The sequence below is a fragment of the Octodon degus genome, unplaced genomic scaffold, assembly GCF_000260255.1.
Source record: "Octodon degus isolate 3935 unplaced genomic scaffold, OctDeg1.0 scaffold00060, whole genome shotgun sequence".
In the NCBI taxonomy this organism is placed as follows: Eukaryota; Metazoa; Chordata; class Mammalia; order Rodentia; family Octodontidae; genus Octodon; species Octodon degus.
The window spans coordinates 1,665,411-1,682,907 of NW_004524636.1; the positions used below are offsets into that span (position 1 = coordinate 1,665,411).

General features: G+C 45.2%; 1 protein-coding gene across 1 annotated transcript in view; it reads right to left on the reverse strand.

Moving 5' to 3' along the window:
* Positions 1-17,497, reverse strand: part of CUNH20orf194 (chromosome unknown C20orf194 homolog) — a 152,922-nt gene that overhangs the window by 51,088 nt on the left and 84,337 nt on the right. The window contains exons 15-19 of the mRNA XM_023718572.1: positions 16,279-16,323; positions 15,522-15,567; positions 2,385-2,496; positions 1,312-1,382; positions 396-446 (exon numbers count right to left, since the gene is read on the reverse strand). Of these exons, the coding sequence (XP_023574340.1) occupies positions 396-446; positions 1,312-1,382; positions 2,385-2,496; positions 15,522-15,567; positions 16,279-16,323 (325 nt within the window). The remainder of the gene's footprint in view (positions 1-395; positions 447-1,311; positions 1,383-2,384; positions 2,497-15,521; positions 15,568-16,278; positions 16,324-17,497) is intronic.

Below are 17,497 nucleotides of genomic sequence, written 5' to 3' on the forward strand. Positions count from 1 at the left end.
ACAGCACTCTGGGAGGCTGAGGCAGAAGGATCACAAGTTCCAGCCTAGCCTGGGGAAATCAGTGAGATTGCCTCAAAAAATAAGAAAAGGGCTGGGGGTGTACCTCATTGTGAATGTACAACCTGCAGCCCTGAGCTGAGTCCCAGTTCCACAAAAACAGAAAGCTAGACAGACAAAATAGATACCAAAACACTGAAGTTTGCATGGCAGAAAATATTCCTCTAATTTTGTCTCTCATAAACGTTACCTAGGTCTTCAGGAAAGGGAAAGAATACAAATAGGAGCAATTGAAAGCAAATGCAGATCCTTTAGATTAAATGTAAGATGAAATCTCTTAAATTATGCTTACATTTTGTTCTGACATGATTTTAGCATAGAACAAGAAGGCTACTTACCCTCACTGTTTGCTGGGTTTTCTCAGACAATTTTACTTCATTATCTTCTACCTGTGCCCAACAAAATAAATGCACGTGTTCACTTTGCACTTCAAGGCTGTGTTTTAGGCTGTTTTAGGACACTGAGCAGCACCCTAGCCACCCAGTGCGCTCAGGCAAGCACTTATTCTACTGAGCTATCTCCCCGGCCCACACCCAGTGCACTCAGGCCCCACCAAGCCGGCAGAGGCAGCTGCTGGTCATAGAATCAGAGCCCTATGTCACAGCAGGCTCTCTTGCTGGACCTATGATCCAGCCAATGAGGTTATGGCTGGTGGACAAAGTGTGGTAATCTACACTTACATACTGCTCCAGAGAAAAACAGCTATTTTTCAAGGATGAAGGAATGAGAACATATTAAAATATCTTTCAGCTAGTTGTGGTGGCCTACACCTGTAATCACAGCACTTGGGAGGCTGTTCTGAGTTCCTGGCCAGCCTAGATGACAGTGAGTTCAAGGCCAACCTGAACTACAGAGAGAGACCCTGTCTCAAGCCCCATCCCCAACTCCCACCAAAGATAGAGATCACACATGGACACAATATTACCTCTTGATTCTTTTTACTTCCCCTTCTCTTTCCCTGTTACCAACTTCTAAGCTTTGGTCTCATCTGTACTAAGAGGGTGTTAATTTCTTAAGTGCACAATTTAACAGGGACTCAGGTAATTTAGTTCTTTCTTTTGAAACTTTTCTAAGTCTATGAGAGAGAACCAAGATTCATTCATATGAAGAGAAAGGGTCAAGATAAAACTTCCATTCTTGAACAGCTAGCTCAGGATCTATATCCTCCAGGAACCCAGTGAAGAGGCTCCTCCTCAAGTGTCCCTCCCAGGTTCTCCCAGTTTGGGTTCCCTTTCACCTTTAAATCATACTGACCAGCCAGGAGCAGAATCTGGGTATGGCGGCCGTCAGGACTATGCAGCTGGTCTCTGTGGTAACAGTGCCATCTGTAGGAAGACCACAGACATGCTAGTCAGTTATTCACTATCTCCTCAGCCACTCAGACTGACAGTTCCCTCGTTTCCCTCTCAGGGGCAAGGGCTCTTCTGATTAGTATAAAGTCTGATGCCCTGATAAAATGAGAACATCCTCATCTTAGGACAGAGAGACTAATGAGTAGATGGAGAAAACTTCCTTTTGTGATTAACTTTTGAGTAATTTTCAGAACAAACATTTAAATGAATTCTATGAATTAGTCCTTTTGTCTTGTTTTTATCAAGGTGGTACATGTGTACACATATTAAAACTAAAGACTAATTATCAGGATCATTGTACCAGGGCTGAATATTATCATTCTATAACTGTTTTTTTTTTGTTTTTTTTTTTTTTTTGGCAGAACCAGGGATTGAACTCAGGCCCTTGTGCTTGCCAGGGAAGCGCTTATTCCACTGAGCCATCTCCCCGGCCCCTGTTTTTGTTTTTTGAGACAGGGTCTCGCTGGTCTTGAACTCTCAGCAGTCCTCTTGTCTTAGCCTTCCAAGTGCTGAGATTAAAGTGGTGTGCCACCATGCTCAGCTTTATAGCATATTCTGATAACATAATGAATAAAATACAGTAATAAGAATAATATCTCATTATTGTTTCAAATTTCTTCTGAACTGGGGACCACTGATGCTCCCTATCTTCATGTATACATGGACGTCCTGTTTTTTTCTTCTTGTGTTTCAACAGCCTGTTCATGTTTTTAGACCATTTTACCAATGGACTGCCTATTTCTCTCTTTTTTCCTCCCTAGTACTGGGGATTAAAGCTGTACATGCTAAGCAAACTCTACCTCTGTGCTATATCCTTAGCCCTGTATATCACTGGCTTATTGATCTGCAAGAACTCCTCATAAATTAGAGTATTTACTGGCTGTCTACTGTGTTTTGCTTTAATTTTGTCAAAATCAATACATGTGCAAGATTTGTAGCAATACAAAAAATTGTTTCCAAAAGATACACACTTACCCTTTTCTTTAACCAAGATCTGAGATGTCAAAAATGATTCTGAGAAGACTACAGATCCTAAGCACCCTCTTCCTCCCAGCAAGTCGGGAATGTCACAGACAGTCATACAAGCCTATAGCAAGTGAGAAACCAGTGTAAGACCTGAGATCCATGAAAAACGCTGCTTTAAAGCAAATGGTAGGAGAATACTGAAGAATTTCTGAGGAAAACTGGAAATGCTCTGAAATACAATCCTGAAGTGAGAGTTGGCTTTAGGAACACCCAGGTATTGCTGTAATTGCTCCTTGATCAGAGACACATGGTTAGAAGAGTATCTCTGTGTCTCCATAAATTCTTTCCAAGTGTTATCCCAAGAGGCAACGCAGCCTTAATTCTTAAGTATGACTGGCCCCAGGCCTATCAGAGCTGAGGTGTTTCTTCTAGGCTTCTGTACACATGTATACCTCAGCTCCTCGCCCCATTATCGTACTTTTATTTTTTTTTAAAAGACTTTTTCAAATCATTTATTTACTGTGTGTGTGTGTGTGTGTGTGTGTGTGTGTGTGTGGCCAGCTCAGCCCACCAGGGGGCGGGACTGGCTGGCATGTCGTGCTGGGGGATTGAACCGCGGTCCCCGTGCTTTGCTTAGCTTAGCTTGTTCTAAGTAGGTGCTTTAGACCACTGAGCCATCTCACCAGCCCCCATTATTGTACTTTTAATCTGAGTTCTGAACAAGCTTGGAAACTTGGTCATTCATTTAGTATAGACATTTTTCAGATACTTTACATACATGTCAACACCTGCTCCTTTATATATATAATAGTTTCCCCATGACTGGTAATACGGATGTCAACTTCAATGGATCAAGAAACACTTTGCAGATTAGTAAAGCACACTGCTGGCTGTGATCTGGGTGGGTCATGGAGGTGAGACCTTAGATACTATACATGGTCCCCTGAACATTTTTCTCTGGCACTGATCCCAACTGCAATGAACTAACCAGCTTTGCTCATCAAGCCATTCCACCATGATGTTTCTGATGACCATGGACTTTATTTCTTGAAACTGTGAGACGAATTAACCCTTCCTCTTTTAAATGGTGAGTGTTGGGCACTGTGCCCAGCAACATGAAAGCTAACTATTATAGAAAACTGGGCCTTTTTACCAAAATGGTGCCAAAGGCGAAGAATGAAGCACTTGCCCCTTTCAAAGCTGAAGCCAAAGCAAAAGCTTTGATGGCCAAGAAGGCCAGGCTGCAAGGCATCCACAGCCATAAAAAGAAGACGATACAAACATCACCCACTTTCTGCCATCCCAAGACACTGTGGCTCTGGAGGCAGCCCAAATACCCTCAGAAGAGCACCCCCAGGAGAAACAAGCTTGACCACTATGCCATCATCAAGTTCCTCCTGACCAGAGTCAGCCAAGAAAAAGATCGAGGACAACACCCTCCTGTTCATTGTGGATGTCAAAGCCAGTAAGTATCAAATCAAACAATCTGTAAAGCAGCTGTATGACATCAATGTTGTCAAAGTCAATACCCTAACCATGCCTGATGGAGAGAAGAAGGCATATGTTCAATTGGCTCCTGATTATGATGCATTGGATGTTGCCAACAAAACTGGGATCATGTAAACTGAGTCCAGCTGGCTAATTCTAAATATATACTTTTTTTCCCCAGTTAAAAAAAAAAAAGAAAGAAAGAGCTGGTATGTAATAGCTAGGTGTAGTAAAAAATTCCAGCACTCATAGGATGAGACAGGAGGATTACAATGAGTTCAAGGCCAGTGTGCATTATGTAGTTCAAGGCCAGACCAAATTGCATAGTGAGGCTGTCTTAAAAGCAAAATAAAGTGTCAGCGAGATAGCTCAGTGGACTAAGCACCTCCTTAGGCAAGCACAAGGACCAGGGTTTGATACCTGGCACCTCATGCTGTGCTGGCCCCACCCCTGGGCGTACTGCACCAGCCACTGAGACCGGGTGTGGTGGCACATGCCTGTAATCCAGTGTCGGGGGAGGCTGAAAACAGGAGGATCACTACAAGTCCAAGCTGCACAGTAGGACCCTGTACCAAATATATAAAACAAATAAACAAGAACAAAATACCCAAAACAAACTCCAACCCAACCCCTCCCCACAAAGAAAATTGTTATATAGAGTAGAAGTATTTAACCTTGTGATTTAGAAGCTTTAGGGGCTGGGGGCCTGGGAGTTAGCTCAGTGGTGTAAGTGCCTGCCTGGCAAGCGCAAGGTCCTGAGTTCGATCCCCTGTACCGAAAGGAAATAAAGAAGCAGCAGCTTCAGGGGCTGCTTTGCTGGAGGAGTTTGGAAGGGTTTGGAGATATGAGCTAGGGAAGCTTCAGAATGCAGTAAGCAGAGCCTCATGGATGATTCTGGTTGGAGCTCAGAAGACTAGAGGAATCCAGACAGTGAAAGTCAGGCTCAGAAAGTTTTCGTTGGGAATGAGGACTCCACTGGTACTTGGACTAGAGGCCGTGTGTGTGTGTGTGTGTGTGTGTGTGTGTGTGTGTGTGTGTGTGTGTATGTATGTTGGCAGAAAATTTGTTTACATTTTTGTCCACGTCCTGAGACCCTGCAGAGACAGATTAATAGTGATAAACTAATTACTCTGGTGGTGGACATTTTAAGATAGCCCAACCTTCCCATATTACTGACTGTTTTTATCAGTGAGAATTAGGGGTAAAAGACAAAGTAGAAAGTAGAAGATTTAAACTGCAGCCTTGAAGAAACCACATGTAAAGTTGGGGCCAAGGAGGTGCAGCTGCTAAGAAATTAGTCCCATTAAAAAGAAAGTGAGTAATGGTACAGGAAGGAAGATGCTTTGAAGACAGCTCAGGAACCATCAGGACCCCAATGATTGCAGGGTCACCTCCATTTTCTCCTACCATGAGCACCACTAAATAGTGCAGTGCTGAGTTTCTGAAGCAAAGTCTATTTTCACTTATTATCTCACACCCAAGGCAGAGATAAAATCTTGGTGCTTTTAAAGATATTAATGGATTCTCTAAATTAAAAAATAAAGAAGACAGATTGAAAAGGAAAAAAAACCCCAAAACAACAACATAGCTGAAGCCAAAGTCCTTGATTTCCCAAGATGTCATGATAATAGAATGTACAAAGAAGTCAGAAGTAGGCTTTCATGATTTAGTCAATTTTCCAATTAGGCATGATATGTGCAAGGTCTATCTAAATCTGTCTCAATAGATTTATTTATTTATTTTTGCTTTGTTTTGGTTTTTGGTGGACCCAGGGATTGAACTCAGGCACTTAGCTTCTACTGAGCTATTTCCCTGACCTTGTCTCAACAGATTTAGAAAGTCTGAAGACACAAATCCTCCTGGGGCTAGATGGCTCTTCTTAAATGACATGACAATTCTTCTTTAGTTTTCAGATTATTCAAGTAGACTCCAAGGGCTCTAGAAGGTGAGGTAAGAAGATCAATAAGCTACTTAGTGAGACCCTGCCTCAAAACCACAACCATCCCCCCCACCAAAAAAAAAAAAAACAAAACAAAAACACAACCAAACTGACACAATAAAACACGTAGGCTTTGCTGAATAGCATACTTTATAACATGTGGCATAGGGAGAAAAAAAAAATCATATGATGCCTGTCTTTAGAAATCTATAATATAAAGCCTAGGAGACAATAGCTTATAGAAAATTATCACATAACTCATTACTATAGAATTACTTCCTAATTTGTATAACATGAACTGCAAGGCATATAAAAATATGCTACTTTAGGAGGGTAGGACTTGGTCACAAAGCACCAACTTCCTGCCACTGCTTTCTAGTCCCTTGCTCCTTCCTCTCTGCCACTGTTCTCTGCTTTCCCACTGTCATGAAGTAAGCCGCTCTGTTCTGCCATGCCTTCCACTCTGATGTTTCTGCCTTGTGAAACAAAAAAATAAACCTCTCCCCCGTAAGTTCTGGATGTCAGGTATTTGTCTCAGTAACAAGAAAGCTAACTAATACCCAACCTCTGAAAACCATCCTTTATATTTTCCTTTAGTGATGAGGCAGTGCTGACAGGTTTTTTTTTTTTTTTTTTTTTTTTTTTTTTTTTGTGGGATTGGGGATTGAACTCAGGCCCTTGTGCTTGCCAGGCAGGCACTTATTCTACTGAGCTATCTCCCTGGCCCCCGACAGGAACTTTTGAGTTGCTTTTCCACTGGTGATGGTGGTAGGTATACATTTTCTACCCATTCAGGTCCCCATGTCCAAGGTCTACAGAAATTGAGGTTTAGGCAGATCACAGAATCAACTGAGGATATACTTCTACACACACACACACACTACAGGCAGAATGTGACTGGACATGCACCACCCTCATATACATTGCTTGTCATCCTTCACATATGCAGCAGTAAATGGAACATTTGGCTTGTGGCTATAACTAGTGTAAAATTCTGGTTCTAGGCCATGCATGCCATCCTACTCCAGAGGCCAAAAATCAGAGTATATCCCTACCCCATTCTACTGGCCTGTAGTAGATCAGATAGGAAAATTAAGGCTTAACTGGTCTCTTCTGTAAGCACCAGACAGGTGGTATGAGGGCATGCTGACATGCTGCAGGGAAAATTAATACAGCTGAGATCCTGTTATTTACTTGGATATGTACCATGGATGGTGGGAGACAGATGCCTTTAACTTACTGCTTGCACCTGTGCACAAATGAATAAAGTCAAGATATGCCAGTCATTCAAGGCTCTGCATCAAAAGAAGAAAAGAGCCGCTGGACCCCTAAATTTTAACCTAATTCTGTGTCTGTTTCATCTTTGTTGCCCCTTGGTCTAGTGCAAGCTCAAAGGCTGGCCCCCTACACTGGCCCAACAGTGTGGCAGCAGCTCATGGGTCAGAAAGCTCTGCTCTGACTATACTGCTTCATTGGAGACCTAGGTCTCTGTTAAGGGCATCAACACCTGTTAAGAGTTTCTGTCTATGTGTCTATGTTGTCACTCTCTTTTTTTTTTTTTTTGGTGGTACTGGAGATCAAACTCAGGACCTTGTGCTATGCCATTGAGTTCTCTCCCTGGTCCCTTGTCCTTCTGTCTCTCTTAAGGCAGGGTCTCGCTATTTAGTTGAAGGTGAAACATACTATATAGTCCAGGCTGGCTTTGTATTCACAGCAATCCTTCTAACTCAGCTTCTTGAGTGCTGGGATTGCAGGTGTGAACCATGATGCCCAGCTAATACATGTCTTTGAGTGCAAAGAAACTGAAAACTTGCTGGTCTGTTGGGCAAGGCAAGCTTATTATTCTCAGCTCACACTTCCACACTAGATCAATGCAATTTTTACTTATTCTCACCCATGGGGGATGCTGTGGCTTCAAAGCTCAGGTCTTGGGTTGTCTGAGGACATGTTATGGAGATGAACACACGGTCTAGCACAGGTGCAGACTGGGATAGATTTATGTAACCATAACTTAGCTGTGGAAAACCATACATGTGTTCTGGTTAGGCTCACCTCAGAATATACATAGCTGATAATAGCAAAAATGAGAAATAAACAATACAGGTTTAGCTGCTCTTTCTTGCTGCTGCCTGCCTTTTCAGTGATGTCTGTGCCATGTGCTTTCTTTTCTCTGTGGATCTCACCTACAAAAGTACCTCTCTAGGCCCGCAGCCATGAAACTGAAAACAGCACTGGATGGCTAGGAATAGCCCTAAAAGGTTGCTGACATGCATTCCTTGGCCTTAACTTGGTTATCTATAGTCGCCCTTTTGGTAGCTTGGGAGGCTCTGGAAGACTGGGAAGCAGTTCATCTAGAACCCAGGGAAGTTTGGAAAGCCTTAAAAGTGACAGTCATGGATGGCCCACATGGCTCGTCACAGATAATGGAGCGGCAATGTCCATGAGCCAGGTGAGTGCCATGGTGGCTGTGGGGGGGCCTTGCACGTGGCAGGGCGGCCTGGGCTTTGGCCTCCCTCCAGTTCCCTGGAAGTGGGCCGGTGGCCAGTGCGGGAGCGATAGCAGCAGAGGCAGAGGCTCCAGTCTTTCTCCCTGTCAGCCTAAGCCAGGGCAGGCCTGGCGGTCCAGGTGGCTGGAAAGGCTTCGCTGCCTGAGAATGAGAATTCTCCTCACAAGGATATGGAGACTATTCAATTATCAGGAACACAAAGTTATCATTGTTGGGTTGGATAATGCGGGAAAAACTACCATCCTTTACCAGTTTTCTATAAAAGAAGTTGTACATACATCCCCTACAATAGGAAGTAATGTAGAAGACACAGTGATTAATAATACATGTTTCCTGATGTGGGATATCAGTGGCCAAGAATCTCTTTGCTCATCCTGGAACGCTTACTACACTAAGAGTGACAGTCACAGGCCAGCCAGATAGCAGTTGGGAGGCTGAAAACAGGAGAATCACTACGAGTCAAGATCTACACAGTGAGACCCTATAAATCTGTAGACCCTGTACTAAAAACATTAAAAAAAAAAAAGTGACAGTCATGCAGTTCCTTCCATCTCACCATAAGTTGGGATATGTGTGTGTGTGTGTGTGTGTGTGTGTGTGTGTGTGTGTGGCGGGGGCTGGCTTTTCTTTACCCTTTTTTTGCTGTGTGGGTTAAGAAACAGAGAGCTTTTATCTGGCAAGTAGGTCAGCTGCAATGGACTGAAGAGGACCTGGAGCAAGGGTTGGTGACACATGTCATGTTGAGAGGCACAGTGCAGCCCACTCCTGAAGTGTCTCCTGATACATTATGTTCTTACCTACATAAGGAGTCCTGAGAGGGTCTCCTACTTTTTGCATGTAAGGCCTGCTATTCACTAGAAGGTGGAGGTAGACAAATCCATAGGCCAAGGAGGAAGGCTGGGAGGACTGTCCATGTGTACCTGGTACACAATGTATATGACCTATACAGCCATGGTGTTGTGGGAGCTGGCAAAATGATTAAAGCAAAAGGTGGGTGAGACAGGGCCCAAATGGCTGCTGCAGGAGTGGGGCAACAGGGCTGACAGCACAGACGTAAGCCATCAGGAGATGGTTCAAATATCTGACATAGTCAATAGCCCGCTCCATGCACTCAGTTCTGCAGGATGGTAGAGAACAACAGCTCAGCAGGCAGGTAACCAGACTTTGATATACTGGTTATGGCAACAGGTCACCTGGTGTGGGTGAATCCAGGTGACTTGCTGGATCAAGTCACAAAATGGGCAATCTACTTAGACCTCAGATCTATACTGAGGGAAATGAGCACGTGCTAAATGATCTTTGCTATACAGTACCATAGCTCTGATGAGGAACTGCTTATGGCACATATGAAGGACATAATCTCAGTAAGCAAGATGGCTGGCATGTTTGGGACAGTGGCACTAACACACACTGCACTAACAAAAGGGGAAAAAAAGCAGGTGGCTCCAGGCTAAGTGAGGGCCAGCTCCCCACAGACAGGGAGCAGGGCTGCTGAACGTCAGCTGGCACTAAATTTGGATGTGACCTTAGGGCTGCTGGCTTAGCAGAGAAGACAGACAAGCAGCCAGCCCTTGGATGTATTGCTATTGTGGCAGCTGTGTGCTAAGCAGTAATATCGCCTGATAGGCCCAAAGGTAAAAGTGGCCCTGACGAAAGAGGAAGCAAAGACTCTGGCCTCCTTTTACCCAACTAGAATGCAGGCCTAGGCACCCAGTTAGTGGGGGTTATGAAGTACTGGGAGACCACCTGTGGAAATGACCATTTTTTCATCCCCAAAGAACATATAACATGCGCTAGCATTGGTGGAACTGGAGCTGAGTCAATGATAATTTTTTTTTTTTTTTTTTTTTTGCAGAGCCGGGGATTGAACTCAGCCCCTTGTGCTTGCCAGGGAAGCACTTATTCCACTGAGTCATCTCCCCGGCCCCAATCAATGATAATTTATGACAATCTGGACCATTTCACAGGACCTACTTCATGTATACAAGGGGAAGTCAGTATATGACACAGTTCTGAAAGCCCAGGTGACACTGGGTAGTGGGTGCTTGGTGCCACATCCCTATGATGCCTATGTTTCCCTTTTGCTAAATACATACTGTGGGTGGACCTCCTTTTTTTTTTTTTTTTAAGTATTTGGTTGTTGCAGGGTCTCGCTATGCAGCTTGGACTCGTGGTGATTCTTCTTTCAGCCTCCCCAGCACTGATTTATAGGCATACACCACCATACCCAGACTCTGGCTGGCTCAGCCCACCTTAGGGATGGGGCTGGCACAGCATATGGTGCCAGGGATCAAATACCGGTCCCTGTGCTTTGCCTAAGCTTGCCTAAGCATCGCTTTAGTCCACTGAGCGATCTCGCCAGCCCCTGAGGGGTTGATCTAGTGATAGGTGCTTGGCTTGACAGTATGAAGGGTGAATTAGCAGAAAAATACTAATCTGAGAGCATGCACCAAATATTGTGACTCTACTGCAGGCCATACAGGTTGTGTGCATGAAACAATATTGATTGCCTGGTGGTTATGAGGAAATAGGATAAACTATCTTGAAACTAAAAGCAGTATGGGTGATATGCCCTGCACATAACTCTCAATTCTCTCATATGGGAATAATGACGCTTTACCAAGAACTGAATAAAGTGATTTCTCCATTGCATGCAGCGGTGCCTAATATTGCAGACTTGATGGATCATCTCACTGTGATATTGGGTTGACACCATTATGTTGAGTTAAAATCTTTTTTTTTTCCATTGGTACCGGGAATTGAACTCAAGGCCTTATGCGCTTGCCAGGCAGGTACTGTACCACTGAGCTATAGCACCAGCCCAGTATTTTCTTTTTTTTTGGGGGGGTACCAGGGATTGAACTCAGGACCTTGTACTTGCTGGGCAGGCGCTTATGCTGCTGAGCTGTCTCCCCAGTCGAAACATTTTTTTTTGTCTTTTTTTGAGACAGGGTTTCACAAAGCAGTCCAGGTTGGCCTTGAACTCATTTTGTAGCCCAGGTGGGCTTCAAACAGCAATCCTCCTGCCTCAGCCTCTCAAGTGCTGGGATTACAGGTGTGCACCATCAGGCCCCATAGAATTGATCTGGGGTTTGGTACCAGGAATTAAACTCATGGCCTCATGCTTGCCAGGCAGGCACTGTGCCACTGAGTTATACCCTGTCCCCCAGTACCATTTGGCCAATGCATTTTCCATTGCTATCATGCTGGACAGCCAGGACCAATCTGCCTTCACCTAAGAGGGCAGGAAATGGACTTTCCAGGTGTTGTCACAAAGCTTTTTGCATAGCCTGACTTCGTGTCATGGCCTGTTGTCGCAGGACTTGGCCTCCTGGATCAAGCCACACTCTGCGACATTATATTGATAATATTATGTTAGCCTGATTGCCTTACGGGTTTGGACGCTTCCATGCATAGTCTGAAGGACACTTTGCTGGACAGGTGGGCCAGAAACAAAGATAAGGTCCAGGGACTTGGCTTGTCTTTGAAATTCTTGAGTGTTATCTGGTTGGGTAGGACAAAAGTAATTCCCAATGCCATACTAGATAAGATCTAGGAGTACCCCAGAGTCACAACAGTATGCCAATTACAGGTATATATAAACTTGCTAAGTTTCTGGTGGACTTTTATATCTCACCTAGCTACCTTGCTACATCTCTTACACCAGATGACCAGAAAACGTGACACAGGACTGGAAAGATGCAGCAGAAGCTGCTTTTCAGGACTTAAAAGAGGGTAGTCACACAGGTAGAAGCTCTCTGGGTAGTTGACCTACCCTGTCATTTACATTAATTGTGAGTGTAGGTGATGATGGATTTGGCTGGGGCCTGTAACACAAACAAGGTAAGTGGAAGCACCCTGTTGGATTTTGGTCACAGGTATGAGAAGGAGCTGATTTATTCCCTGATTAAAACATTCACAGTAGAGTGCTGCTTTACATGCCTGTGAGGGGATCACAGAACAAGAGACAGGGGAAGTGCAGACTAAATACCCTACAGAGATCTGGGTCCATACATGGGCATCCCACTCCAGGAGTGGAGTGGCCCCACCCTCAAGCACTGGGGAACAAACTTGCAGCAGGGGTCTCATTTTTGGCTGGCCCATTGTCAGCTGAATTGGAACAGTTTTGGGACCCATGGCATACACAGCACAGGAAGCAATACAGCACCATGAATTGTAGGTCATGACACGTAGCCCCTATACAGAGGGAAAAGAAGGATCTTTAGCTGATGCTTGCTCTACTGACTGGTATAGCTATCACACGGCCCTACAATGGACAGTAATTACTGTCCAACCTAGTAAGGAAATCTTCTGGATTGGAACAGGGAGGTCAAGAAAATAGGCAGTTTTGGGCAGTATGGCTCCTTGTAACACACAAAATAGGTCTCCTACATGTATGCATGGACACCTAGGTTGTACTTTGAGGGCTGATGCTCTGGTTACTAACTTGGGTTGCCCAGATTGGCAGGTAAGGCACTGACCCTTATGGGGTGCTGACTTAAGACTTAGGGCAACATGGCCAAACAACTATGTAGTGTATCATATCTCAGGACATAAGCCTCTCCTTTTGCTGGGAATGGCTTAGCAGATGCCTTGATGAGGGTAGCCACTCTTGGAAGGCTACCTTCTGCTGTGGTGCCTTGGCTCCACAAAAAACTGGGACACGTAGGATCCCATAGCATACTATGAGTCACAACAGTGGAACCGGGATTTAACTCCTGATGGGTCAATGGCTGTGGTACAGGTATGTCCCCAGTGCACCCATTTGGCCCCCTGGAGGGTGCCCACATAGCTGGCACTATGCCTTGAGCACCCCAGCTCCTACAGCAGGGGCAAGTGGATTATATCAGGCCTCAGCCTCTCTTACAGGGACAGAGATATGCTCTGATGGCTTGCATACAGACACAGATGCAGGCTTCACCTATCCTGGTCCATCTGCTGACCAGGCTTATACCATTAAGGCCTTATAATGGTTGACAGTTGTATATGGGATGCCACTAGGAATAAGGTCTGACCAGGGAACCCATTTCACAAGAGCCAGGTACAACAATGTGCCAGAGACAATGACATCAGATGGCATTCGCATGTGCTGTACTGGCTACAGGTCAATAGTATAATTGAGTGATGCAAGGGGCTCCTCAAAACCAAACTGGCGGGGCTGGTGAGATGGCTCAGTGGTCTAAAGCACCTACTTACAACAAGCTTAGCAAAGCATAGGGACTGCGGTTCAATACCCCAGCACCACATGCCAGCCAGCCCGCCCCCTGGTGGGCTGAGCTGGCCACACACACACACACACACACACACACACACTATATACAAATAAATAAAATTTAAAAAAAATTAAAAAAAAAAAACAAACAACCAAACCAAACTGGCCTACTTGACACCAAAGTTCATGGGGTGGGGGTGGGTGGGTGCGGGTCTTGGCTCAGGCAGTCCAACTGTTCAATGATCAGCTCTGATATATGGGTGACAGTCTATTGGACCACTCCTGAAAGCACAGCTGTGCTTAAGGTAATACAAGAGGCCTTAATCCTCCCCCTGTTGGAACCAAAATGGCCAGGAAGCTGTTATCAATAGTTTTGGGATTGGCACAAAAGACTCTTTGACGGGGAACTCGTACAGCTCTGAGAAGAAGGACTTAAACACGCTATAGTGGAGTTCAACATGGCCTTTAAAGGCCTCAGTGTGCGATCCGCCTAATGCTGGAGCCACCATTCTCAGAGTGATGCTGTGGCTATGCCTATCCCTTTGGGGTGGTTAGCCTAGTCCCAACTCCTTTACCTCCTACAGCAACAGGAACCCAGGTGTGGTACTCTAAGCCAAGGGTAAGATGATTCCAGCCACAATCCTATCACAGAATGAACAGGTAGTCTGCATCTTCCCAGAAGGGTGGGATTTTCTGACCAGAATGAGTCATACTAACAGTTTTGTGTCCTGGGCATACCTGTTTTTCTGTATATACCAACAATCACACTGTTAGGTGTATACTGAATTCCTAAGCAAGGAGGGTGAGGGCCTCCCATGGAGAGTTGCACTGCTGTCCCTACTCAGTTAGACCAATGACAACAAAACAGGACTGGCTCTGCCTGGGATCAACAGTGCCAGGCTGTCAAGGCGCTAATCCAAGAGAACACAAATCACCCAACAGAGACTGGGATCTGTTATGTACAAAGGTCAGGGTGGATGACAGGAACTCCAGTAACACTGCTGAATGTAGTCGCACTGTATTCAGCAGGCAAATGCACTGGTGGGGAGCTGAACTGTGGGGTGGATACCCCAGACCTCTGTTGTCATACACTGCTGATTACTGACAAACACAAGTGGTAGGATGGCCAGGAGCTCATCCTACAGTGCTCACCAATCAGCCCACTGTGGAAACCTTAGAGATCTGTGGCAACAAGGAATATGGGGCGTCCACACCTACTCACACACTGGACAGGATGCTGCACCTGGGGATTTTCCTGTCAAGGACACTATCAGACCCACCTTTATAGACATACCTCACAATTGGGATGATGTGTACCACAGGTGGCACTGTACTAAATGGTTGGCCTTGTGGTTTTGTCTATTGGCCAATCTGATGCTGCCAGGGGCAGGGACAACAGACCTAGCCACTTGTTCAGCATATGGCCTAGACCCTGAATATTACATGGCAGGCTTTGATGCTGCTCATGGATGAGATATCTCAAATGAGAAAGATGGATTTGCAAAACCACATGGCTTTTGATTTGCTGACTGCAGTGCAAGGTGGCACTCATGCTCTCTTGTATATGGAAAATTGTGTTTCTATATAACATTCTCTGACCACCAGATGTAGGTATAAGAAGATTTGCGGGAAATGGAAGGCAGAAGTTTGTGCATCCATGCTTTGTAGAAAGACCCCTCATCAACAGTAGGAACTCTGAAGGTCCACCTGGTGCTGGGCAGCCATAAGCTACACTGTGGTGGCAATGAGGCTGGCAATTCTGCTGTTCCTCGTATTGTGGTTGTGGTCTTTGTGCACAGGGGTCAGCTCTCTGGCTTGCTCACAAAGAGTGACATTCCCCCAACCTCTGAGGGGATGGGATGTCAGGGACACTGTGGCTTCAAAGCTTAGCTAGGCCTAAGGTCCTCTGAGGACATGTTAGGGATGTGAACCCACCGTCTCCCCCATAGATGGCCCTCTACAGCCTGTTTCTCAGCCATCTGGCTCATAAAGACTGCTTACCGTTTTTACAAAGGATAAGCTATCCTCACTGTCCAGAGGCACAATTCTAGAAGAGATGGGAGACAAATTAAAGAATTTTTAACTATATGGAAATTTGCAGTGTTCTCTTTTTAAAATTGGTAATGACAACTCATAACTTGAATTTCCTTCAGGGACTTAAAAACATACTGTTGGGCCAGAGATAGAGCTCAGCAGCACAGCGCCTGCCTGGCAAGCATGAGGTCCTGAGTTCAATTCTTTTTCTTTTTTTTAAGATATTTATTTATTTATTTATTTATTTATTTATTTATTTATTTATTTAGTGTGTGTGGCCAGCTCAGCCCACCAGGGGGCGGGGCTGGCTGGCATGTGGTGCTGGGGGATCGAACCGCGGTCCCTGTGCTTTGCTTAGCTTAGCTTAGCTTGTTCTAAGTAGGTGCTTTAGACCACTAAGCCATCTCACCAGCCCATTGAGTTCAATTCTTGGTACCAAAAATAAATAAATAAAACCCACACTATGTTGGCAACATGTAGAATCAGCAGGTGGGACCCTGGAGTGAATTACATCTGTCCCTGTCCCTGCTCTCAGCCTTAGGCAGGAGGTACTCAGGGTACAGGGTTCAACTGAACACTGCCAGCTCAAGCCCATGTCCAGAGTGGCACCTCAGCCAGAGGTGGAAGTGTGAGAAGACCAACAGTCATAGCAGCTAACAAGTGCTCTCCTCTCTTTACCCTCCCAGCCTTGCCCCATAAGAGGAGGCCCTACAACCACACTTACCTTCCCTGATTATTCACAGCATGTATATGAAAAGCCATCTTGGAGCTATAGACCAAAACAAAACAAAATAGAAGTTAGTCTGTTCTTGATTATTACTGGGTTGGAATCCTCACCAGAAACCTGCTCCTGTAGTCTTCTTGCCCTGGGCTCTCAAAGCCACTCAACAAGGTGTGTGCCATCCCTGCTTTACAGGTTTACCTTTGGATAGTCTATGGTTTTTGTTTGTTTGTTTGTTTGTTGGCAGAACCGGGAATTGAACTCAGGCCCTTGCAATTGCCAGGCAAGCGCTTATTCTATTGAGCCATCTCCTTGGCCTCTACCTTTGATAGTTTAGATAAACTTGTCTTAGGATCCCATGTCAGCAGCAGGTGTAGCATACTGGGGCTTCTGTGCCAGTTCTTAGGACTGCCCAGAGCAGAAAGAATGCCCAATGCAAACTGGGAATGGTTCTCCATTGTACAGGGCTCCTGACCTACATATATCTACACACTGAAGAGACCCTTGTCCTGTTTGCTGACTTTGTGACAAGCAGCCAGGACTGCTCTGTGTCCAAGCAGGGGCTATCTCTCTGCTACTCACTGTTAAATGCTGCAGAGCTGGACAGTCAGAACCTCAGAGCTGAGGAATAACCACAACCTCATCTGGTTCTGTTTATACAAGAAAAATTTAAAATTGTCTAAGCTGAATTTCTTATCTTAAGAATCATAGTAACACTAACTTCCTGTTTGCATTCATGTTCCTTCTCCTCTCAGAGCAGCTCTGCTAATGTGATGCACTTTGCATCCTCGGTGACGCAGCTCTTGTGGAGAGAAAGGGATGGGACTCTAAGGAAGACTGGCCCAAGGAGACTCTCTTCCCATTGCTTGGTGTTTTCCCCGTGCATCTTCCTCTACTTAGGACCTAGAGTTTAAGTCCTGGGATTGAGACTGGCTTGAACACCAGCCTTAGGGAAAGGAGGAGGAGAATGACTTTGTCAGATATGACCTCACTACAGTAGCAGCTAAGGCCTATATGCCCAATGACTTCACTGTGGGAGGCACAATAACTCCAGGCCTCCAATCCTATTGCAAGTGGGTTTCCGGGTTCCTCTTCCCCTACCTCTGCTGAGCTAAGCTCCTAATTCTTCCTACCCTGTCTATTTCCCATAAGTCTCCTGCTATGCCCAGGAGGTGGGACTTTCTGTCATAGCCTGGTTGCCTAGTTACTCGCGCCTTTTACC